Genomic DNA, 26,413 nt, shown 5'->3' with positions numbered 1-26,413 from the left:
ACAAAGACCGTGCTGCCATCTGTTGTCCGATCAAGTCAATGAACAAATTATAGTTTGTCACATGTTCGATTGATTGATTGGATATGTTGTATCTTTGCACTGAAAATATGAAAATGATGATTTCCTTTTGATTTGATTTGATTTTTTTTATGTTGTACTGGTAATATTTTATTACAGGATTTCCTTCAAAATGTGGACATCCCTTTCGACAACCGTTTGAATACACACACACACAAGATTGAATTGGGGAAAAAAGTTCATTAGACCTACGAACGAAATTTTTTTTTTGTTGAGTCCTTTTACCATCATAATCAAAACCAAATAAAAAAAATCAGTAAAATTTTTTGATAAAAAAAAAACTTTTGCCATAAAAATTATCAGCAATCGAGTTGCTAAAAAAGTTCAGCATTGCAATTTTAGTTTTAAAAAGCCAAACACAACTCAAATTGATGGCCATCCAATCATTGATCATCGAATCATCAACATCTTTCGTACATATATATAACCCTCATACTAAACTTTTGAAACAAGTTTTTTTTTCTAATGAAAAACATTCAAAACCATCTATCATTATCAATCATGAATGGTAAGCGATAGCAACAACAAATCTTCATGCGCGTGTTGTTTTTTTTTTCCTGATTTCGATTCATTTCAACAACAAATTCTTCATTCTCTCAACATTTTTTGTTGTTATTCATTCTGCATTTGTTGAACATCAGAAAGGTACGTTTGTGCGTGTTTGTTTGTGTCTGTGTGCACGTAAAACATTCAAGGACATTTTTTGGCACAACTTTATTTTTGAGTACAAAAAATCTTTCATTCCTTTATTCATTCATTCATTTTTTTTCTTGTTGTTTGATTTAATTTATTCACTGTTCATTATCAGTTCATATCTCTCTCTCTCTCTATCTATGTGTGTCTTATATTCACAAAAAATGCGATCTGTGAATACAGCGTGATTTTTTTTTGGATTTGTTTTTTCTGTTTTAGGAATGAATGAAACATTTTTAAAATTCCATCGCACCAGTAAATATTTGTTTAAATGATGCAAAAATTGTGAAATTATCCGTTATTTGTTTATGGTTAATCAACATTGTTACATACAGTGATTATGGACGACAAAAATAATGATGTCCAATATTCCAATGATGGATTTGTTGAATCTATTGAATTTGAATTACGAAATAGAAATGACGATAGTTCATCATCGACCCAGAATATATCATTGGCATGGCGAAATTTATCGTATGAAGTGAGTGGTTGGTTCGGTAGTGGAAAAAAATCCATTCTGAAACGTTTGAATGGCCATGTCACTTATGGCAGTATGAATGCGTTTCTGGGTCCAAGTGGAGCAGGTAAAACTACAATGCTCAACTGCTTGAATGGTACACTTCGTAGTGGTATCACTTCGGACTCCGAGATTTATCTGAATCGTGCAGAACGTAATCAAACGCCAATTATTCGATTTGTCGAGCAACATGTTCACGAAACCATCATTGCTCGAATGACAGTTCGAGAAATACTTCACTATGCATTTCGTTTCAAGAATCCTATGAGCCAATGGAATCGAATGAATCAGCATATACTTTCAGTGTTGAATGAACTTTTACTCGATAAAACCATATTGGATAATCATTTCGAGAAATGTTCTGGCGGAGAACAACGACGTATTGCCATCGCTCAGGAATTGATGTCATTGGAAAAGCCGACTTTTTTGTTCGTCGATGAACCAACAACCGGCCTTGATAGTAATGCTGCTCTACTTGTTATGGAATGTTTACGAAAATTAGCTGGTAATAATCGATTGACTATTCTGGTTTCAATACATACCCCCAACTCAGACATTATGAGCTTATTCGACAAAGTATTTGTTCTTGCCAAAGGAGGTGTTTGCATCTATTCCGGACCACCAAATGACTTGCGTAACAATTTGAAACAAAAAATCGACGATGAATTCGACACGGAGAAGCCACCCATTGAAGAATATCTTGATATCGCTTGTGAAGGTATGAAATAGAATCATTAAATCTAGATAAATGGATAACTCTAAGAAAAACCTTTTCATTAGCTATTGGAAGTGAAATTGTTCGAAAATTAACCGATTCAACCTTGATTGAACAACATGCTCAATTGGATCCATTGGTTGATGATTTAAAATTCTTAAAGAATGGTGTCCGGCAAGGACGCAAACGTTTCTGTTGGGGAGACCTAATCTTACAATTTCATCGGATATTCAGAATATCATTCATAGCCGAATATAAAAGCTTTTTAATGCAATTTCTATATTATTTTCTAGTAATCATGTTGGTCACAACGTTTTTTGAATCGAAAATGACTCATGCTGAAACTTGTTATTCATTCGAATCGGATGAAAGTGCTCGAAATGTTACCTGTCGTGATAAATTATACGCTGAAGCATTGGCTGATGATTATGAAATGAATCAATGGTTTTTCATTATACTATTCGGAATGAGCATAGTTTCTATCAGTAGTATGTTCTTCGATCCCATATTAAAAGTATTTCGAAATGAACATCGTAATCGTAAGTTTGTCCTACTTTAAAAACTAATCATAATAATAATAAAATGATCATCATTTGAAATTACAGAATGGTATGGTCTTGGTACATTCTATTGGGCATTTATCGTTGTACGTTTTTTCCAATTGACTATTATGTCCGTTTTTATTGGCACAGTTGCATATTTCTCTGTTGATCATCTATATGTTGACAATTATCAAATGAATTGGAATCGATTTGGTCATTATTTATATTTTACTTGGTTAAATAATTGCTATCAGCAAAGCATCGGTTATATTTTATGTTTGATCTTTCTTGGTAAAGTTGAAGTATCGGTCGTATCTTCATATATTATTGTACTTTGTCAACAATTTTTTACGGGTTTCATGTTCAATCCTTATAAGATGAAAACTTTACCTTCAATTTTTCTACGAATTTCCGAAACTTTATCGTTCAAGACCGTTTCCAATGGGTTGATGTACACAATGTATGGACTGGATCGTTGCGATGATGAGACGACAATTTCATTCGTACTCGAAGATTTTGGAGTTAATGTGGATACAGTGTATAGTGATTCATATTTCATGATCATCAACATTCTCATTATTCGTCTTCTTGTATTCGTTTTGATGGTATACCATTTCAGTTCAATCTTTCGATCAAAAAATTTTGTCAAAGCTTCAATTTCTGATGCAATCAAATGTATTGATTATGGAAAGCTAACTGACCAGAAAGAAGAAGCAGTTGATTTATCTAAAACTGTTAGAATCAAAAAAGAAGATGAACTTGGTTTTGAACATTTTGCTCGCCATAAGATTGTTGTTGCATGGCGATCGCTTACTTTGTTTGGTACAAAATCAATATATGAAATTCGAACGATACAAAATGAAAGAAAGGATTCGAAGCAAATTCTAAAAAATTTGAATGGTCAATTCCGTTTTGGAACCCTTAATGCATTGATGGGACCATCTGGAGCCGGCAAAACTTCACTGCTAAATATTTTAATCGGAAAATCCAAAACTCGAATGAGCGATACAACTAAATTCTTCCTCAGTAAATTTACCCCCATACGTGTTTGTTATCTTACACAAGAAGTTTCAGGCCATTTGTTACCCGGTTTGACAGCCAAGCAGAGTCTGATTTATGCATCAATGTTAAAAAATGCATCAGAAAATGAAAATTTGAACCACGAAGCGATCGCCATGAAAATTCTCAAAGAATTAGATCTGGCTGATACGAAAGACACTTATGTGCAAAATTGTTCCGGTGGCCAAAGGAAACGTTTGGCGTTGGCTCTGGAACTCACATCGGTTCGGATGCCAAACTTGATTTGTATCGATGAACCAACAAGTGGTTTGGATTCAAGCTCGGCTCAAGTTGTCATATCATGTTTGCGACAAGTGGCTCACCACCACAACATTTGCATCATCACATCGATACATCAGCCAACCGCCGAAGTGTTTTCCATGTTTGATCAGGTTTATGTTCTAGCTAAAGGTGGCGTGTGTGTCTATTCGGGTCCACCATCCGATATGCGTCAACATTTGACCAAAGTTTCTGACCGAATGGATCAAGATGATATCTTTCCAGTTGAAGAGTTGATCAAGTATTCCTGTCTTAGCTATGACGATCCTTCTGTTCAGGATTTGGTTCGTTTGACCAATGAGAGAATCTTGAATGATAATCTTATTTTATTAAATGAAACCGTTCCTGTATTGGATGGTATACCAACTAATCGAAATCGTTTTTCATTAAAATCTGTTTGGGTATTGATACTACGTTATGCATTTTATGTTCGTGGCTATTTGTGGCAACTTCTGTGTATCATGTATTGCTTGTACTTGGGTTTTGGATCTGCATTGAATATAGTTTTTGACCACAACATGATTTATTATGATGGTTGTGTCGACTTATTGGATGATTTCAATAATACCTGCAATCAAACACAAGATAAAGATGATGAAGATTTCGATTTAAAAGCTTCATTCATTTATGCAGCTTTCACGAATAACATGTTATTTTTTCTGTTTTTATTACAAGCATCGATCATGTTTTCCAAAGAAATTATCTTTTTCCGTAATGAACATCAAAATGGTAAGGTGAACTCGATTAATTGATTTGTTTACTAAAAATTATTCTTTGCAATTTTATAGGTTGGTATAGCACAGGTGTATTTTATACGATGAAATTATTTACCGAAATCGTACCGCTAATACCCGCCATCATAATACTTGCATATATAAATGATATTTTCGAACCAATTCGACCAGGAATGTATTGGTGGATGTTATTTTATTTAATAATAAACGCATTAGTCGCACAAGCACTTGGTCATCTAATCGCTATACTCACATTGGGTAATTTTATTGCATTAATCATTGCGATGCCGGCAGTAGAAGTTATATCATTATTACTTGGTAATATAGCCACACCAGTTCGCCGTCTGCATTATATATTTCAATTTTTATCGTATTTCGCTCCAACACGATTTGGTTTAGAAGCCATTTTATTATTACAATATGGATTCGAACGTTGTCGCAAAAAAGAAGTTCAAAAAATTTTGCTTAAATTAAAAATGGAAGATAATGAACATGAATTTCATGAAACATATTTTCTATCGACAATTATTATGTTAATATTCAATATGCTATTCTATCGTATTATTGCCATTCTGGTTTTATTAATCAAAACGAATCGTTATGAAAATCGTCGTAGACGAGCAATGCGAATAGCCGATTCACATCAAAAATTGAAACCAGTAAATGTAATCATACCGGGTTTACAATGTCATCATGAAATGACAATCAAACAGTTTAAGGTTTAATTTTTTTTCCAACATTATTATGCAACCATAAATTAGTAATATAACAACAAAAACAGCAATTAAAAATAAAAATTTGAAAAATAACAAATTTACTTTTTCCGAAAAATTATTATGAACAACAAACATCGCGTTTATACATTATGGTTAGTTGATTTTTTGGTACAAATTTTTTTTCCACTTTTTTTTCTTGGAATTCATCCAACTCGACAGCCAAACAGTGATGTGATTTTATCGCAATAAAATTTAATATTAATATATATATGTTTATTGATCGAATTTATTAAAAAAAAAATTAAACTTTATTAATGAATGGATTTTTTTCTACCTCTCTCTCTCTTTTTTATTTCATCACAACAACATTTTGATTGATTCAATCATCATTGATAATTAATTAATCATTATTGATGGCCGCATCAACAGCGACACAATCACACACACACACAAGTCAACATTTAAAGATTTTTATTCAACGACAAAAACTAGTTTTTTCTTGATATTTTTTTTTTCATCATTATTATCAAATCAATGATCAATCATTAACATTAATCATTCCTTGGATACAATTATTTTTGTTTTGATCATGTGGTGATGATTGAGTTATGATGATGATGATGAATAAATCAATTTTCAATAGGAATTTCGGATTTGAACATTTATTCATATCAAGTTTCAATAGTGATGATGACGATGATGGTGATTGATACACCTTAATTTTATATGGTGGGTGATGTGATACTATAATATTTGAACAAATATTTTTGACCCTGAAAATAATAAGCTTATTTGTCTTTTTTTTCTCTCTCACAGAACCGTAACATAAATTCTTGATTCAAAAATATAATTTTTCATCATTGAAGCCATTTAACGTTCTTCGTAATCGTGTGTGTCATTCAAGACAATCATTTTTATATTTTTTAATCAATGATAAATTAGTGATGAAATCCTACTGTGAAAATTATTTCAACAATCTTCATTATTATCACTGTTATTATTGATGATAATTTGGAAAAGGAAACACATCCGTTCAGCTCTAATTTAATATAAAAATTTTTGAAAATAAAATATTAGTGTTTGATTCGTTAGTCAAACAATTGACGGTTCATTAACTGTGATCGACAAATGCAACAACATTATGAATAAAAACAATTTGAAATTGAATTGTGAACCTATGGCCGAGAATATTTCATTGGCATGGCGAAATTTATCGTATGAAGTGAGTGGCTGGTTCGGAAGTGGAAAAAAATCCATTCTAAAACGTTTGAATGGCCATGTCACTTATGGCAGTATGAATGCATTTCTGGGACCAAGTGGAGCAGGTAAAACTACAATGCTCAACTGCTTGAATGGTACACTTCGTAGTGGTATCACTTCGGACTCCGAGATTTATCTGAATCGTGCAGAACGTAATCAAACGCCAATTATTCGATTTGTCGAGCAACATGTTCACGAAACCATCATTGCTCGAATGACAGTTCGAGAAATACTTCACTATGCATTTCGTTTCAAGAATCCTATGAGCCAATGGAATCGAATGAATCAGCATATACTTTCAGTGTTGAATGAACTTTTACTCGATAAAACCATATTGGATAATCATTTCGAGAAATGTTCTGGCGGAGAACAACGACGTATTGCCATCGCTCAGGAATTGATGTCATTGGAAAAGCCGACTTTTTTGTTCGTCGATGAACCAACAACCGGCCTTGATAGTAATGCTGCTCTACTTGTTATGGAATGTTTACGAAAATTAGCTGGTAATAACCGATTGACTATTCTGGTTTCAATACATACCCCCAACTCAGACATTATGAGCTTATTCGATAAAGTGTTCATTTTGGCCAAAGGTGGTGTTTGCATCTATTCAGGCCCACCAAACGATTTACGTAACTATTTGAAACAAAAAATTGATGACGAATTTGACACAGAAAAGCCACCCATTGAAGAATATCTGGATATCGCTTGTGAAGGTTTGCATTTTGAATAAAATTATCAAACAATAATTTTTTTTCAATTCATAAATAAAAGGTATCAGTAATAAATTCGTACGTAAATTGGCTGATTCGACACTGATTGAACAACATGAAAAACTTGTGCCATTAGTTGATGATTTGCTATTCTTATCCAATGGTATACAACAACGACGTAAATGGTTTTCAATCGATGATCTCATGCTACAATTATATCGAATATTCAAGATTACATTCGTGGCTGAATATAAAACTTTCGTAATGCAATTTCCATTCTTTTTCTTTTTAATTGGAATCATGACCTTATTGTTTGATCCAAATATGACACATGCTGAAACATGTTATTCATTCGATGCTGATGACAGTGAATTCAATATTACATGTCGAGATAAATTACATGCCGAAGCATTAACAAATGATTATAAAATGAATCAATGGTATTGGCTTAATCTAACTGCTTTGGCTATCTTGTGTATGAGTAGTTTATTTTTTAATCCAATACTCAAAGTTTTTCGTAATGAACATCGTAATCGTGAGTATTTATCATGTTTGAAATTTCTTTATTGATGAATCTGATTTTTATTTTTATTTTTTTTTCACAGAATGGTATAGTCTTGGTACATTTTATTGGGCATTTATGATTGTACGGTTCATTGAATTAACTATTATGGCTGGATTCATTGGTTTAGTAGCATATTTTATTATCGATCACCTATATGTTGATCATTATCAAATGAATTGGAATCGTTTTGGGAATTACGTCTATTTTATTTGGCTTACAAATCTTTATCAACAAAGTATTGGATATTTTGTCTGTGTATTATTATTGGATAAAATTGAAGTATCAATCGTAACATCATATATGCTTGCTGTTAGTGAACAATTTTTCACCGGTTATATGTTTGATCCTTATAAGATGAAAAATATGCCATCAATTTTTTTACGTATGTCTGAATTATTATCATTCAAAACTGGTCCTAATGGATTAATGTATACAATGTATGGATTGGACCGGTGTGAAGATGAAAAGAAAATGTCATTCGTGCTTGAAGATTTTGGTGTTAATGTCGATACAGTATATAGTGATTCATATAAAATGATGATCAATATTGTCATCTTTCGTTCGCTGATATTCATTATGATGGTTTATCATTTTAGTGGTATTAATCGACCGAAGAATTTTATTAAATCATCAAAATCTCATCAAGATTCGATCAAAACTATTGATTATGGAAATTTATCCGATCAGAAAAATGAAATGATTGATTTATCCAAAGCTGTTCGAATCAAAAAAGAAGATGAAATTGGATTCGATGATTTTTCTAGAAATAAAATTATTGTTGCTTGGCGTTCCCTTACTTTGTTTGGAACTAAATCCATCTACGAGATTCGAAGTGTAGAAAATGAAGGACCAAATTCTAAACAAATTCTGAAAAATTTGAATGGTCAATTCCATTTTGGCACCATGAATGCATTAATGGGGCCATCTGGTGCCGGAAAAACTTCACTTTTGAATGTTCTTAACGGTCGGTCTAAAACTCGATTAAGCGATAATACCAAATTCTACCTCAGTAAATTTACTCCCATACGTGTTTGTTATCTTACGCAAGAAGTTTCAGGCCATTTGCTACCCGGTTTGACTGCCAAACAGAGTTTGACTTATGCATCAATGTTGAAAAATGCTATGGAAAACGAAAAATTGGACCATGAAGCGATCGCTATGAAAATTCTCAAAGAATTAGATCTGGTCGATACGAAAGACACTTATGTGCAAAATTGTTCGGGTGGTCAACGGAAACGCTTGGCGCTTGGTCTGGAACTCACATCGATTCGGATGCCTAACTTGATTTGTATTGATGAACCAACAAGTGGTTTGGATTCTAGTTCAGCTCAAGTTGTCGTGTCATGTTTGCGACAAGTGGCTCACCATCACAACATTTGCATCATCACATCGATTCATCAGCCAACCGCCGAAGTGTTTTCCATGTTTGATCAGATTTATGTCCTAGCTAAAGGTGGTGTATGTGTCTATTCGGGTCCACCATCTGATATACGTCAGCATTTGACCAAAGTTTCAGACCGAATGGATCAAGATGATATCTTTCCAGTTGAAGAGTTGATCAAGTATTCTTGTCTCAGTTATGAAGATCCTTCTGTTCAGGATTTAGTAACCTCTTCAAATGAAAAAATGTTGACTCAAGATGTAATCATATCAGAGGAAACGACCCCTGTCATGGATGGTATACCAACAAATAGATATCGTTTCTCAATGAAATCTGTTTGGATATTGATGATACGATATGTATTCTATGTTCGTGGTTATTTATGGCCAATTCTTGCTCTAATGTATGGTCTTTATCTATGTTTTGGAATAACAATGAATATTTTATTTGATCATAATATGATATTCATCGATGGTTGTGTAAATCTGGAAGATGAATTCAATAGTACTTGTAATCAAACACAGGAGAAAGATGATGAAGATTTTCATCTAGAAGCATCATTCATTTATGTTGCATTTAGTTATGGAATGTTTTTATTTCTTGTATTGGTTCAATCGGCCATAATGTTTTCGAAAGAAATTGTATTCTTTTGTAATGAACATAGAAACGGTAAGAAAATCACCATTTAAGAAATGTGGAAATTTTTCTAATCATTTTTAAATGTTTTTTTGTTATATTAAAACAAATTAGGATGGTATAGTACTGGTGCATTTTATTTCATGAAAATGTGGGTAGAATTATTACCACAGATTCCAATCTTTCTATTGTATACGCTTTTGATCGATATCTATGAACCTGTACGGCCGGGAATATATTTTTCCATTGCATTCTATATAATTCTTGGCGCTGCTGCCTATCAATCTGTTGGTCATCTACTTTCGATTGTTACATATGGTGAATTTGTGGCATTAGTAATTTCAATACCAGGTGTTGAGGCGATATTTTTGGCGGTCAGTAATCTTGGTACACCTGTGAAACGTTTACATTATTTGCTACAATTTATATCGATTTTTGCACCAACACGTTTCGGCATTGAAGCTATGCTTCTCTTACAATATGGATTCGATCGTTGTCGCCGTAAAGAAGTACAGAAAATTCTTTTCCAATTGAAAATGGAAAATGATGAACATGAACATCATACTACGTTTCTTATACAAACACTTATCATGTTGATATTTAATTTACTATTTTATCGTTTAGTATCATTATTATTGATGATAATCAAATGTAATCATGTTGATGATCGCAGAAAACGTGCATTGAAAATTGCTGATTTTCATCAAAAACATCTGATTGAACCATCCAATGTTTTTATACCCGGTTTACAATGTGACAGTGAATTAATTGTCAAAAGAATTCAAGTATAACAACTGTTATTGTCATTTTCTCTCTCTCTCTTTCTCTAAAAAAAATTCCCATGATAATTTAATATACTCATACTCATTTTTCAATTAAAAGGCAAAAATTTAATAATAAGAAAAAAAATTGAATTAAAATCAATATTACACATGTGTCGTCATCACTTTCATTTTCTCTCTGAATTAATTAATTAATTAATAATTAATGGTCATTATCACACCGTTGATCATTTATGTATATATGATGATTAAGTGGTAATAAACAGTTTTTGTTTTTGTTGTTTGTTTTCTTGTTCTAATCTTGGCTATTTTTTTTTTTTTTGTTATGGAATATATTTTTTTTTATCTCTTTCACGCATACACAATGATGATTATCGAATTTTTTTTTTATTATTTCATTAGGTTGCACTTTACGAATAAATTCTTCTTCTTGACGATAAGCCGATGAAATGACCAGTACAATCGTTTTTGTTTATATCGAAAGAATTTTTTTTTCACATTTCCAATTCGTTTTCGTATGGAAAAATTTTCAGTTGATATATAAAGGTAAGATTTGAAAATAAAATCGAAATTAACCATCATCATCATCATCATCATCATGTATGATTTCAATAGAAATGACAATCATTCTAAATGTGAATTATCATCATTTGTATTTGAATTACAAGAAGAAAATGTTGACAAAAAAAATCTTCAATTACGATTGGCAAAAAATATTTCATTAGCATGGCGTAATCTATCCTATGAAGTTAATGTCGGTTGGTTTGCTAGTGTTGGTGGTTTTGGTGAACGAAAAACCATTCTGAAACGCTTAAATGGACATCTTAATTATCATAGTTTGAATGCATTTCTTGGTCCAAGTGGTGCCGGTAAAACAACAATGCTTAACTGTCTGAATGGTACACATTCAAATGGTATGACAATTGATTCAGAAATTTATCTAAATCAACATGATGATGTGCCGAATATCCGTTATGTTGAACAACATATACATGAAAATATTATCGGTAAAATGTGTGTTGGTCAGATATTATATTATGCATTTCGTTTCAAAAATGATGCAAAATATTGGAATCAAATGAATCAACATATACTTTCGGTGTTGAATGAACTTTTACTCGATAAAACCATATTGGATAATCATTTTGAGAAATGTTCCGGTGGTGAACAACGACGTATTGCCATCGCACAGGAATTAATGTCATTGGAAAAGCCAACGTTTTTGTTCGTCGATGAACCAACAACCGGACTCGATAGTAATGCTTCAGCATTGGTCATGCAATGTTTACGAAAATTAGCTGATAAAAATCGATTGACTATTCTGGTTTCAATACATACACCAAATTCAGACATTATGACTTTATTCGATAAAGTGTTTATTCTGGCAAAAGGTGGCGTTTGCATCTATTCTGGACCACCAGAAAATATGCGTGATAATCTTAAACAAAAAATTAATATCGAATTCAACATTGAAAAGCCACCGATTGAAGAATATTTGGAATTAGCTTGTAAAGGTTTGATTGTAATTTTAGTATCATTTAAAAAAAAAAAATTTCATTTTTCTTTCACTAATTCTAGGCATTGCAAATGATCATGTTTGTCAATTAGCTGATTCAACTTTGTACGAAGAACATGAAAAATTAGATCCATTAGTTGATAATCTGAAATTCATGTCCAATGGTATTCGACAACGACGAAAACAATTCCTATTTGGTGATCTATTATTACAAATATATCGAATGTTTATAATAACATTCATCGATGAATACAGGAATTTCTTGATGCAATTTCCATTTTTTTTCTTCATAATCAATTTTATTGCAACATTTTTCGATCAAAAAATAACACATGCTGAAACATGTTATTCATTCGAAGCTGATGATGGTGATTTCAATAATTTAACATGTCGCGATAGATTACATGCTGAAGCATTGACCAATGAATATCGGATAAATCAATGGCTATATATGACATTGGTATCATTAAGTATAATGTGTATGAGTAGCTTATTTTTCAATCCAATACTCAAAGTATTTCGTAATGAACATCGTAATAGTAAGTATTCGTTGACTTTGAAATTTCATTATTGAATTTGATTTTTAAACTTTTTTTTTTTAATTTACAGAATGGTATAGCCTCGGTACTTTCTATTGGTCATTCACTGTTGTACGATTTATTGAATTAACTATAATTGCTTGTCTTATCAGTTTGGTTGCATATTTTGCCATCGATCATCTTTATATTGATCATTATCAAATGAATTGGAATCGTTTTGCAAATTTCTTCTATTTTATATGGCTCAATAATTTATATCAACAAAGTTTAGGCTACTTAATTTGTTTGATATTTTTAGAAAAAATTGAAGTTGCCATTTTAACATCATATATATTGGTTATCTGTGAACAATTTTTCACCGGTTATATGTTTAATCCATATAGAATGAAGAATATGCCGTCGATATTTCTAAAAATTTCAGAATTATTATCATTTAAAACATGTCCAAATGGATTAATGTATACAATATATGGATTGGATAGATGTGATGATAAAGTTGATCAAACAAAAGTATCGTTTGTACTTGAAGATTTTGGTGTTAACGAACAAACCGTATATGAAGATTCATATTTTATGATCATCAACATTGTCATCATTCGTTTTCTTGTATTCATTTTGATGGTATATCATTTTAGCGGAATCTTTCGATCAAAAAGATTTCAAAAATCTGAAAATTCCGAAGCAATCAAATCAATTGATTATGGAGATTGTTCTAGCATGAATGAAAATATTGAAAATCTTCACAAAACTGTTCGAATCAAAAAGGAAGATGAACTTGGTTTTGAACATTTTTCTCGACATAAAATTATTGTTGCTTGGCGATCGCTTACTTTGTTTGGAACTAAATCCATCTACGAAATTCGAAGTGTAGAAAAAGAAGGACCAAATTCTAAACAAATTCTGAAAAATTTGAATGGTCAATTCCATTTTGGCACCATTAATGCATTGATGGGGCCGTCTGGTGCCGGAAAAACTTCACTTTTAAATGTTCTTAACGGCCGGTCTAAAACTCGATTAAGCGATAATACCGAATTCTTTCTCAGTAAATTTACGCCCATACGTGTTTGTTATCTTACACAAGAAGTTTCTGGCCATTTGCTACCCGGTTTGACAGCCAAACAGAGTTTGATTTATGCATCAATGTTGAAAAATGCCATGGAAAAAGAAAAATTGAATCATGAAGCAATCGCTATGAAAATTCTTAAAGAATTAGATCTGACTGATACAAAAGACACTTATGTGCAAAATTGTTCCGGTGGTCAACGGAAACGTTTGGCACTGGCTCTGGAACTGACATCGATGCGTATGCCAAACTTGATTTGTATCGATGAACCAACAAGTGGTTTGGATTCAAGTTCAGCTCAAGTTGTCATGTCATGTTTGCGACAAGTGGCTCACCATCACAACATTTGCATCATCACATCGATCCATCAGCCAACTGCCGAAGTGTTTTCCATGTTTGACCAGGTTTATGTTCTAGCTAAAGGTGGTGTATGTGTCTATTCGGGTCCACCATCCGATATACGTCAACATTTGACCAAAGTTTCAGACCGAATGGATCAAGATGATATCTTTCCAGTTGAAGAGTTGATCAAATATTCTTGTTTCGGATATAAAAATGAATTCGTAAAAATGTTGGCTCGTTCATCAAGCGAAACAATTCTAACAAAAGATTCATCTTTATCTGATGAAACTACACCCGTATTGGATGGTATACCTACAAATCATAATCGTTTTACATTAAAATCCGTTGGTGTATTAATACTTCGTTATATACATTATATTCATGGTTATCTATGGCAAAGTATATGTATGATGTATGGTCTATATTTATTTTTTGCTATATCACTAACTATCATATTTGATCATAATATGATTTATCATGATGGTTGTGTAAGCTTAGAAGATGAATTCAATAGTACCTGTAATCAAACACAAGAAAAAGATGATGAAGATTTTGATCTACAAGCATCATTCACATATATTTGTTGGTCATATGGTCTATTTATATTTTTGGTTCTACTTCAAGCTTCAATTATGTTTTCAAAGGAAATTGTTTACTTTTTCAATGAACAACGAAATGGTAAGTGATAATGTTCATTTCATCATCAGATATATAATAATTTAAATTTATTATTCATTTGTATACAGGTTGGTACAGTACTGGTTCATTTTATTTCATGAAAATATTTACAGAACTAATACCTATAATTCCGGTCATTTTCATTTATGGTTATATTATCAATATATATGAACCGATATTACCGAACATTTATTATCCAATAATTTTTTATCTAATTCTTGGCACATTAGCTGCACAAGCCCTTGGACATTTGATTGCCATATTTACATTAGGTGAATTTATTGCCTTAATCATATCGATACCAGCAATACAGACTGTAGCATTATTGTTCAGCAATATGGCAACACCAGTTCGACGTTTACATTATTTATTTCAATTTTTATCAAATTTTTCACCAACACGTTTCGGTATTGAAGCATTTTCATTATTACAATATGGATTCAATCGTTGTCGTCGTAAACAGGTACAGAAAATTTTATACTTATTAGGAATGGAAAATGATGAACATGAACATCATTCATCATTTCTAATGAATACGATTATCATGTTAACATTTATCGTCCTTTTCTATCGTATATTGGCATTATTATTGTTGATAATGAAAACAAATCGATATGAATGTCGTCGAAAACGTGCACAAAATATTGCCAATTATCATCGAAATCTTAAATCATCCAATGTATTCATACCTGGTCTACAATGTCATAATGATCTGATTATTCGAAGAATTCAAATTTGATTCTTTTTTTTCTCTCTCTCTCAAAAAATGTACTTTTGTTTGTACTAACAAGTACAATTTAGATTAACTATTCGATTCGTTTTTCTTTTCAAAATTTATAATTTTAACCTTGGAATTTTAATTTAGAAATATGAAACAAAATTGACAAAAAAAAAATTGATAATCACAGTCAATGAATGAAACCAGAAAACATGCTGTTTCCATGAATGAGATGATGATTTGACCATTCAGTATAAACAAAGAATGATTGATGAAAGAATTTATTTATCAGTAAAGAAAAAAGAAAATCAATAATCATAAATTATCATAAATCATAAGTTTTGTACATTTTATTTCACATGTATATAAGATCAGCCAAAAACTTTTAGTATCATTCATTGCAACGTAATCACGTATTGAATAGTGTCAATCATCATTAATTTCAAACTATTTTATCACTGTGTTTTATCATCACATTGATTTATATTATCTTTGATTTACGAATTCCGAATATGAACATTTATATATATATATATATGCTATGCGAATATGGCAACAAACAAACAAAAAAATTGTTGTCAATCAAACAGATATAAAAATACAACATATGAACAAAAAAAAAAGTGTATGGCTGTACAATATATTTTTTTTTCTTTGCTTTTTTTTCGATTTAAAGAGATTATCATGACCATGAAAAGAAATGATATTCACCTAAATAATCAATGAATCTATCCTTGAACAAAAAGAAAATAAAAAAAAACTATCCAATATTAGAAAAGGTATATACGATGCAGAAAGAAAAAATTTAACATAGATTCTTTCATATATTAAATAACCAGTTAGTGTAGAAAAAAAAATTTTTTTTCTGGCTAGTTATATAGTTTAATAATAATAAATTAATTTAATAACGTTGAATTTTAAACATTGGCGCCATTTTCTCTAGACATCATCATTCATTTATCGACAATCTATTTTCTATACGCATGATGCTTATTTCACATCTGTTTTTTTAGTGATAAATTTTTCCAGCAAAATACATACATACATACACATTCAATTAATTCAACAAGCTTAACAACCAGTTAAGAGGCATAGCTTTATTTAAAAATTGTTTAAACATTTTTTTTCATAGTGATCATCGTTTATTTTTATTGATGATATAATTTTGAAAAGGAAACACATCCGTTCAGCTCTAATTTAATATAAAAATTTTTGAAAATATAATATTAGTGTCTGATTCATTAGTTAAAACAATTGAAGGTTCATTAACTGTGATCGACAAATGCAACAACATTATGAATAAAAACAATGGACCATTGAATTGTGAACCTATGGCCGAGAATATTTCATTGGCATGGCGAAATTTATCGTATCAAGTGAGTGGCTGGTTCGGCAGCGGAAAAAAATCCATTCTGAAACGTTTGAATGGCCATGTCACTTATGGCAGTATGAATGCGTTTCTGGGTCCAAGTGGAGCTGGTAAAACCACAATGCTCAACTGCTTGAATGGTACACTTCGTAGTGGTATTACTTCGGACTCCGAAATTTATCTGAATCGTGAGGAACGTAATCAAACGCCAGTCATTCGATTTGTTGAGCAACATGTTCATGAAACCATCATTGCTCGAATGACAGTTAGAGAAATACTTCACTATGCATTTCGTTTCAAGAATCCTATGAGCCAATGGAATCGAATGAATCAGCATATACTTTCTGTGTTGAATGAACTTTTACTCGATAAAACCATATTGGATAATCATTTCGAGAAATGTTCTGGCGGAGAACAACGACGTATTGCCATCGCTCAGGAATTGATGTCATTGGAAAAGCCGACTTTTTTGTTCGTCGATGAACCAACAACCGGCCTTGATAGTAATGCTGCTCTACTTGTTATGGAATGTTTACGAAAATTAGCTGGTAATAATCGATTGACTATTCTGGTTTCAATACATACCCCCAACTCAGACATTATGAGCTTATTCGACAAAGTATTTGTTCTTGCCAAAGGAGGTGTTTGCATCTATTCCGGACCACCAAATGACTTGCGTAACAATTTGAAACAAAAAATCGACGATGAATTCGACACGGAGAAGCCACCCATTGAAGAATATCTTGATATCGCTTGTGAAGGTATGAAATAGAATCATTAAATCTAGATAAATGGATAACTCTAAGAAAAACCTTTTCATTAGCTATTGGAAGTGAAATTGTTCGAAAATTAACCGATTCAACCTTGATTGAACAACATGCTCAATTGGATCCATTGGTTGATGATTTAAAATTCTTAAAGAATGGCATAAGGCAAGGACGAAAAAAATTTTCATTAGTAGATTTTATTTTGCAATTCTATCGGTTAATGAAAATCACATTTGTGGCTGAATATCAAAATTTTTTGATACAATATCCATTCTTTTTTTTTCTTATCACGGTGATAGCATCGTTTTATGAAACGAATATGACACATGCAAATGTTTGTTATTCATTAGAATCAGATGATTATTTATCATTAAATATGACTTGTCGTGAAAAATTGTATGATGAAGCCCTAACAGATGATTATCGTATGCATCAGATGTTTGACATTGTATTAATCAGTTTAAGCGTACTTGGTATGAGTTGTCTATTTTTTCATCCAATTCTTAAAGTTTTTCGTAATGAACATCGAAATCGTAAGTAAAAAAATGTTGAACCATTTTTTTCTTAATTTAATAATCATTTTGATTCAAAAAAAAAACAGAATGGTACAGTCTTGGAACATTTTTTTGGGCATTCCTTATTGTGCGCTGCATCGAATTGACTATATTGACTGGTTTTATCGGAATGATCAGTTATTTTTCTATTGACCATCTTTACGTAGATAATAATCAATTAAATTGGAATCGTTTTGGAAATTTTCTCTACTTTGTTTTGCTTAATAATTTTCAACAACAAAGCATTGGTCATCTTTTATGTTTAATCTTTCTTGGCCAATTCGAAGTTTCAATTGTTTCCTCATACATTGTTATAACATGTCAACAATTCTTTACTGGTTACATGTTCAATCCTTATAAAATGAAAAATATCCCTTCCATTTTTCTACAAATGTCAGAAATTCTCTCGTTCAAGACTGTTCCCAATGGGCTAATGTATACGATGTATGGACTGGATCGTTGCGATGATGAGACGACAATTTCATTCGTACTCGATGATTTTGGAGTTAATGTGGATACAGTGTATAGTGACTCATATTTCATGATCATCAACATTGTCATCATTCGTTTTCTTGTATTCGTTTTGATGATATACCATTTCAGTGGAATCTTTCGATCAAAAAGATTTGTCAAAGCTTCAATTTCTGATGCAATCAAATGTATTGATTATGGAAAGCTAACTAACCAGAAAGAAGAAGCAATTGATTTATCTAAAACTGTTCGAATTAAAAAGGAAGATGAACTTGGTTTTGAAGATTTTGCTCGCCATAAGATTGTTGTTGCTTGGCGATCGCTTACTTTGTTTGGTACAAAATCCATCTACGAAATTCGAAGTGTAGAAAAAGAAGGACCGAATTCTAAACAAATTCTGAAAAATTTGAATGGTCAATTCCGTTTTGGCACCCTTAATGCATTGATGGGACCATCTGGAGCCGGCAAAACTTCACTGCTCAATATTTTAATCGGGAAATCAAAGACACGATTGAGCGACTCGACCGTGTTTTATCTCAGTAAATTTACTCCCATAAAAGTTTGTCATCTTAAGCAAGAAGTTTCCAGTCACTTATTACCCGGTTTGACAGCCAAACAGAGTTTGACTTATGCATCAATGTTAAAAAATACTATGGAAAACAAAAACTTGGATCATGAAGCAATCGCTATGAAAATTCTCAAAGAATTAGATCTGGTCGATACGAAAGACACTTATGTGCAAAATTGTTCAGGTGGCCAAAGGAAACGTTTGGCACTGGGTCTGGAACTCACATCGATTCGGATGCCAAACTTGATTTGTATCGATGAACCAACAAGTGGTTTGGATTCAAGCTCAGCTCAAGTTGTCGTGTCATGTTTGCGACAAGTAGCTCACCATCACAACATTTGCATCATCACATCGATTCATCAGCCAACCGCCGAAGTGTTTTCCATGTTTGATCAGGTTTATGTTCTAGCTAAAGGTGGTGTGTGTGTCTATTCGGGTCCACCATCTGATATACGTCAGCATTTGACCAAAGTTTCAGACCGAATGGATCAAGATGACATCTTTCCAGTTGAAGAATTGATCAAGTATTCCTGTCTTAGCTATGAAGTTCCTTCTGTTCAGGATTTGGTTCGTTTGACCAATGAGAGAATCTTGAATGATAATCTTATTTTATTAAATGAAACCGTTCCTGTATTGGATGGCATACCGACTAATCAAAATCGTTTTTCATTAAAATCTGTCTGGGTGTTGATACTACGTTATGCATTTTATGTTCGTGGATATTTGTGGCAAATTCTTGTCTTAATGTATTGCCTATATATATCATTTGGTATTTCAATTTATTATATTTTCGACACAAACATGATATTTCGTGATGGCTGTGTAAACATGGAAGATGAACTCAATAATACTTGTAATCAAACTCAAGAAAAAGAAGATGAAGATTTTGATCTTCAAGCTTCATTCATTTATATTTGTTTCGGACAATCAATGATGTTTTTCATAGTTTTATTACAAACGTCAATCATGTTCTCGAAGGAAATTGTCTATTTTCGTAATGAACATCAAAATGGTGTGTGTTTTATAATGTCAGATTCTTTTAATTCTTTTCCATTTAAAATTTTTTTCATTTTATAGGCTGGTATAGTACTGGTGCATTTTATTCTATGAAAATGTTAATAGAATTTTTACCATTGATACCTGCGCTAACAATCTTTACATATCTGATTGACATTTATGAACCCATTCATCCTGGAATGTTTTATTGGCTATTGTTCTATTCATTGATGGGTGCTTTAGCTGCACAGGCATTTGGACATTTGGTCGCTATAATATCGTTAGGCAAATTTGTTGCATTAATCATATCGATACCTGCCATTGAAGTTATATCATTATTAATCAGTAATATGGGCACACCGATTAGACGTCTACATTATATATTTCAATTTCTTTCGAATTTTGCGCCCACTCGATTCACAATTGAAGCCATTTTATTATTACAATATGGATTTGATCGTTGTCGTAGGAAAGAAGTGCAGAAAATTTTGTTGAAATTCAAAATGGAAGAAAATGAACATGAATTTCATGGAACATTTTTCTATTATACGATTATTATGCTTATATTTAACATAATAATCTATCGTGTGATTGCATTATTATTATTATTGGCAAAAACCAATCGTTATGAAAATCGTCGTAAACGGGCAATGCAAATAGCCGATTCACATCAAAAACTGAAACCAGTGAATGTAATCATACCTGGTTTACAATGTCATCATGAAATGACAATCAAACAGTTTAAGGTTTAATTTTTTTCCAACATTATTATGCAACCATAAATTAGTACAACAACAAAAACAGAAATTAAAAATAAAAATTTGATAAAAAACAAATTCACTTTTTCCAAAGAATTATTATGTACAACAAACATGACGTCTATGTATCATGATTAATTGGTTTTTTTCCACTTCGTTTTCCTTGGAATTCCTTCGACTGTATAACCAACATCGAAAGATTTTCATTCAACGACAAAAAACTATAGTTTTTTCTTTATTTTTTTTTCTTCGTCATTGAATATCATTATTATCATGATGAAGAATAAATTAATTTTTAAAATGAATTTGGTATTAGTACATTTATTCATCTTCTTCAAGTTTAAATAGTGATGATGACGATGATGGTGATTGATACACCTTAATTTTATAGGATGGGTGATGTTATACTATAAAATGAAAACAAAATTTTTCCATATTTTTGACCTTGAAAATTATAAGCTTATTTCTCTTTTTTTTCTCTTATAAAAGCGTAAGATAAATTGCTGATTTGCTTCATTTAACGTTCTTCATAATCGAGTGTGTGATATACGCATGAAAATCATTTTTATATTTTTTTAATCAATAATAAATTACTGATGAAATTATACTGTGAAAATTATTTCGACAATTTTCATTATTATCACTGTTATTATTGATGATATAATTTGGAAAAGGAAGCACATCCGTTCAGCTCTAATTTATATAAAATTTTTTTTTTGAAATATAATATTAGTGTCTGATTGATTAGTCAAACAATTGAAGGTTCATTAACTGTGATCGACAAATGTAACAACATTATGAATAAAAACAATTTGAAATTGAATTGTGAACCTATGGCCGAGAATATTTCATTGGCATGGCGAAATTTATCGTATGAAGTGAGTGGCTGGTTCGGAAGTGGAAAAAAATCCATTCTAAAACGTTTGAATGGCCATGTCACTTATGGCAGTATGAATGCGTTTCTGGGTCCAAGTGGAGCCGGGAAAACCACAATGCTCAACTGCTTGAATGGTACACTTCATAGTGGTATCACTTCGGACTCCGAGATTTTTCTGAATCGTGCGGAGCGTAATCAAACGCCCATTATTCGATTTGTTGAGCAACATTTTCACGAAACCATCATTGCTCGAATGAGCGTTCGAGAAATCTTGCACTATGCATTTCGTTTCAAGAATCCAATGAGCCAATGGAATCAAATGAATCAACATATACTTTCTGTGTTGAATGAACTTTTACTCGATAAAACCATATTGGACAATCATTTCGAGAAATGTTCTGGCGGAGAACAACGACGTATTGCTATCGCTCAGGAATTGATGTCATTAGAAAAGCCGACCTTTTTGTTCGTCGATGAACCAACAACCGGCCTTGATAGTAATGCTGCTCTACTTGTTATGGAATGTTTACGAAAATTAGCTGGTAATAATCGATTGACTATTCTGGTTTCAATACACACCCCCAACTCAGACATTATGAGCTTATTCGACAAAGTATTTGTTCTTGCCAAAGGAGGTGTTTGCATCTATTCTGGACCACCAAATGACTTGCGTAACAATTTGAAACAAAAAATCAACGATGAATTCGACACGGAGAAGCCCCCCATTGAAGAATATCTGGATATCGCTTGTGAAGGTATGAACTAGAATTATTAAATCTAAATAGTTAAATGAATAACTTTAAGAAAAATCTTTTCGTTAGCCATCGGAAGTAAAAATGTTCGAAAATTAACCGATTCAACCTTGATTGAACAACATGCTCAATTGGATCCATTGGTTGATGATTTGAAATTCTTACAGAATGGTATCAGACAAGGACGTAAACGTTTCTGTTGGGGAGACTTAATCTTACAATTTCATCGGATATTCAGAATAACATTCATAGCCGAATATAAAAGCTTTTTAATGCAATTTCCATTTTTTTTGTTCGTAATCATGTTGGTCACAACGTTTTTTGAATCGAAAATGACTCATGCTGAAACTTGTTATTCATTCAAATCGGATGAAAGTGCTCAAAATATTACCTGTAGTAATAAGTTATACGCAAAAGCATTGGTTGATGATTTTGAAATGAATCAATGGTTTTTCGCCATGCTCATCAGCGTAAGCATAGTTTCTATCAATAGTATGTCCTTCGATCATATATTAAAAGTATTTCGAAATGAACATCGTAATCGTAAGTTTGTCCGACTTTAAAAACTATTCATAATAATAATAATATGATCATCATTTGAAATTACAGAATGGTATGGTCTTGGTACATTCTTTTTCCCATTTATGATTTTACGTAATATCCAATTGGCTATAATTACCGTTTTTATTAATACAGTCGCATATTTCTCTATTGATCATCTATATGTTGACAATTATCAAATGAATTGGAATCGATTTGGTCATTATTTTTATTTTAGTTATTTATATAATTGCTTTCATCAAAGCATCGGCTATATTTTATGTATGATCTTTCTTGGCAAAGTTGAAGTATCGGTCGTATCTGCCTATATTATTGTACTTTTTCAACAATTTTTTACTGGTTTCATGTTCAATCCTTATAAGATGAAAACTTTACCTTCAATTTTTCTACGAATTTCCGAAACTTTATCGCTCAAGGCCATTCCCAATGGGCTAATTTATACGATGTATGGGCTTGATCGTTGCGATGATGAGACGACAATTTCATTCGTACTCGAAGATTTTGGAATTAATGTGAATGCAGTTTATAGTGATTCATATTTCATGTTCATCAACAGTGTCTGCATTCGTTTACTTGTATTGGTTTTGATGGTATACAATTTCAGTGGAATCTTTCGATCAAAAAGATTTGTCAAAGCTTCAATTTCCGATGTAATCAAATGTATTGATTATGGAAAGCTAACTGACCAGAAAGAAGAAGCAGTTGATTTATCTAAAACTGTTAGAATCAAAAAAGAAGATGAACTTGGTTTTGAACATTTTGCTCGCCATAAGATTGTTGTTGCATGGCGATCGCTTACTTTGTTTGGTACAAAATCAATATATGAAATTCGAACGGTACAAAATGAAAGAAAGGATTCGAAGCAAATTCTAAAAAATTTGAATGGTCAATTCCGTTTTGGAACTCTTAATGCATTGATGGGACCATCTGGAGCCGGCAAAACTTCACTGCTCAATATTTTAATCGGGAAATCAAAGACACGATTGAGCGATACAACTAAATTCTTCCTCAGTAAATTCACGCCCATACGTGTTTGTTATCTTACGCAAGAAGTTTCAGGCCATTTGCTACCCGGTTTGACAGCCAAGCAGAGTTTGATTTATGCATCAATGTTGAAAAATGCTATGGAAAACGAAAACTTGGATCATGAAGCAATCGCTATGAAAATTCTCAAAGAATTAGATCTGGTCGATACGAAAGACACTTATGTGCAAAATTGTTCCGGTGGTCAACGGAAACGTTTGGCACTGGGTCTGGAACTCACATCGGTTCGGATGCCAAACTTGATTTGTATCGATGAACCCACAAGTGGTTTGGATTCAAGTTCAGCTCAAGTTGTCATATCATGTTTGCGACAAGTGGCTCACCACCACAACATTTGCATCATCACATCGATACATCAGCCAACCGTCGAAGTGTTTTCCATGTTTGATCAGGTTTATGTTCTAGCTAAAGGTGGCGTGTGTGTCTATTCGGGTCCACCATCCGATATGCGTCAACATTTGAACAAAGTTTCTGACCGAATGTATCAAGATGATATCTTTTCAGTTGAAGAGTTGATCAAGTATTCCTGTCTTAGCTATGAAGATCCTTCTGTTCAGGATTTGGTTCGTTTGGCCAATGAGAGAATCTTGAATGATAATCTTATTTTATTAAATGAAACCGTTCCTGTATTGGATGGAATACCGACTAATCGAAATCGTTTTTCATTAAAATCTGTTTGGGTATTGATACTACGTTATGCATTTTATGTTCGTGGATATTTGTGGCAAATTCTGTGTATTATGTATTGTCTGTACATTGGTTTTGGGTTTGCTATGAATATTGTTTTCGACCACAACATGATTTATTATGATGGTTGTGTCGATTTATTGGATGATTTCAATAATACTTGTAATCAAACACAGGATAAAGATGATGAAGATTTCGATTTAAAAGCTTCATTCATTTATGCAGCTTTCGTGAATTCATTGTTATTTTTTCTGTTTTTATTACAAGCATCGATCATGTTTTCCAAAGAAATTATCTTTTTCCGTAATGAACATCAAAATGGTAAGGTGAACTCGATTAATTGATTTGTTTACTAAAAATTATTCTTTGCAATTTTATAGGTTGGTATAGCACAGGTGTATTTTATACGATGAAATTATTTACCGAAATCATACCGCTAATACCCGCCATCATAATACTTGCATATATAAATGATATTTTCGAACCAATTCGACCAGGAATGTATTGGTGGATGTTATTTTATTTAATAATAAACGCATTAGTCGCACAAGCACTTGGTCATTTAATCGCTATACTCACATTGGGTAATTTTATTGCATTAATCATTGCGATGCCGGCAGTACAAGTTATATCATTATTACTTAGTAATATAGCCACACCAGTTCGTCGTCTGCATTATATATTTCAATTTTTATCGTATTTCGCTCCAACACGATTTGGTTTAGAAGCCATTTTATTATTACAATATGGATTCGAACGTTGTGGGAAAAAAGAAGTTCAAAAAATATTGCTTAAATTAAAAATGGAAGATAATGAACATGAATTTCATGAAACATATTTTCTATCGACAATTATCATGTTGATATTCAATATGCTATTCTATCGTATTATTGCCATTCTGGTTTTATTAATCAAAACGAATCGTTATGAAAATCGACGACGTCGTGCCATGAAAATACAGGATGCATATGAAAAATTAAAACCATCAAACGTAATCATACCCGGTTTACAATGTCATCATGAATTGATCATCAAACAAATTCAGGTGTAATTTTTATTCCAACATTATTATGCAACCATAAATTAGTAATTAGTAATATAACAACAAAAACAGTAATTAAAAATAAAAATTTGAAAAATAACAAATTTACTTTTTCCAAAAAATTATTATGAACAACAAACATCGCGTTTATACATTATGGTTAGTTGATTTTTTTGTACAAATTTTTTTCCACTTTTTTTTCTTGGAATTCATCCAACTCGACAGCCAAACAGTGATGTGATTTTATCGCAATAAAATTTAATATATATATGTTTATTGATCGAATTTATTTAAAAAAAAATTAAACTTTATTAATGAATGGATTTTTTTTCTACCTCTCTCTCTCTCTCCCTTTTTTATTTCATCGCATCAACATTTTGATTGATTCAATCATCATTGATAATTAATCATTATATTGATGGTCACATCAACAGCGACACA

The 26,413-nt window shown here is 31.9% G+C and overlaps 4 protein-coding genes across 14 annotated transcripts; all 4 read left to right on the top strand.

Moving 5' to 3' along the window:
- Window positions 1–56: 56 nt before the first annotated feature.
- On the top strand, window positions 57–10,797 carry LOC124495078 (uncharacterized). Of its 11 annotated transcripts, none has more exons than XM_075729719.1 (6): window positions 59–723; window positions 955–1,793; window positions 7,094–7,309; window positions 7,368–7,841; window positions 7,912–9,921; window positions 10,003–10,797. In XM_075729719.1, exons 2-6 carry the CDS (start codon window positions 1,112–1,114, stop codon window positions 10,677–10,679), a joined length of 4,059 nt encoding a protein of 1,352 aa, XP_075585834.1. In that variant the 5' UTR covers window positions 59–723; window positions 955–1,111; the 3' UTR covers window positions 10,680–10,797. The 11 variants fall into 11 exon arrangements, with proteins under 11 accessions (XP_075585835.1, XP_075585834.1, XP_075585833.1 ...); XM_075729718.1 differs by having other exon boundaries at window positions 887–1,793; XM_075729724.1 differs by lacking the exon at window positions 955–1,793 and adding an exon at window positions 5,977–6,062 and having other exon boundaries at window positions 60–723; window positions 6,150–7,309.
- On the top strand, window positions 10,616–15,858 carry LOC124495081 (uncharacterized). The gene is made up of 6 exons (XM_075729728.1): window positions 10,616–10,925; window positions 11,073–11,216; window positions 11,286–12,184; window positions 12,249–12,725; window positions 12,796–14,808; window positions 14,877–15,858. The coding sequence occupies exons 3-6, from the start codon at window positions 11,551–11,553 to the stop codon at window positions 15,545–15,547; spliced, it is 3,795 nt and encodes a 1,264-aa protein (XP_075585843.1). The 5' UTR covers window positions 10,616–10,925; window positions 11,073–11,216; window positions 11,286–11,550; the 3' UTR covers window positions 15,548–15,858.
- Window positions 15,859–16,002: 144 nt separating this feature from the next.
- Window positions 16,003–21,314, top strand: LOC124495080 (uncharacterized). Its single transcript, XM_047058403.2, has 4 exons — window positions 16,003–17,656; window positions 17,719–18,195; window positions 18,264–20,267; window positions 20,333–21,314. The coding sequence occupies exons 1-4, from the start codon at window positions 16,822–16,824 to the stop codon at window positions 21,001–21,003; spliced, it is 3,987 nt and encodes a 1,328-aa protein (XP_046914359.2). The 5' UTR covers window positions 16,003–16,821; the 3' UTR covers window positions 21,004–21,314.
- A 46-nt stretch (window positions 21,315–21,360) lies between these two features.
- LOC124494563 (uncharacterized) lies at window positions 21,361–26,295 on the top strand. The gene is made up of 4 exons (XM_047057751.2): window positions 21,361–22,641; window positions 22,708–23,181; window positions 23,248–25,251; window positions 25,311–26,295. The coding sequence occupies exons 1-4, from the start codon at window positions 21,807–21,809 to the stop codon at window positions 25,979–25,981; spliced, it is 3,984 nt and encodes a 1,327-aa protein (XP_046913707.2). The 5' UTR covers window positions 21,361–21,806; the 3' UTR covers window positions 25,982–26,295.
- The last annotated feature ends 118 nt before the right edge of the window (window positions 26,296–26,413 follow it).

This window comes from Dermatophagoides farinae, chromosome 3 (genome assembly GCF_024713945.1).
Source record: "Dermatophagoides farinae isolate YC_2012a chromosome 3, ASM2471394v1, whole genome shotgun sequence".
Classification (NCBI taxonomy): Eukaryota; Metazoa; Arthropoda; class Arachnida; order Sarcoptiformes; family Pyroglyphidae; genus Dermatophagoides; species Dermatophagoides farinae.
This window is presented reverse-complemented; position numbering and strand designations above follow the sequence as displayed.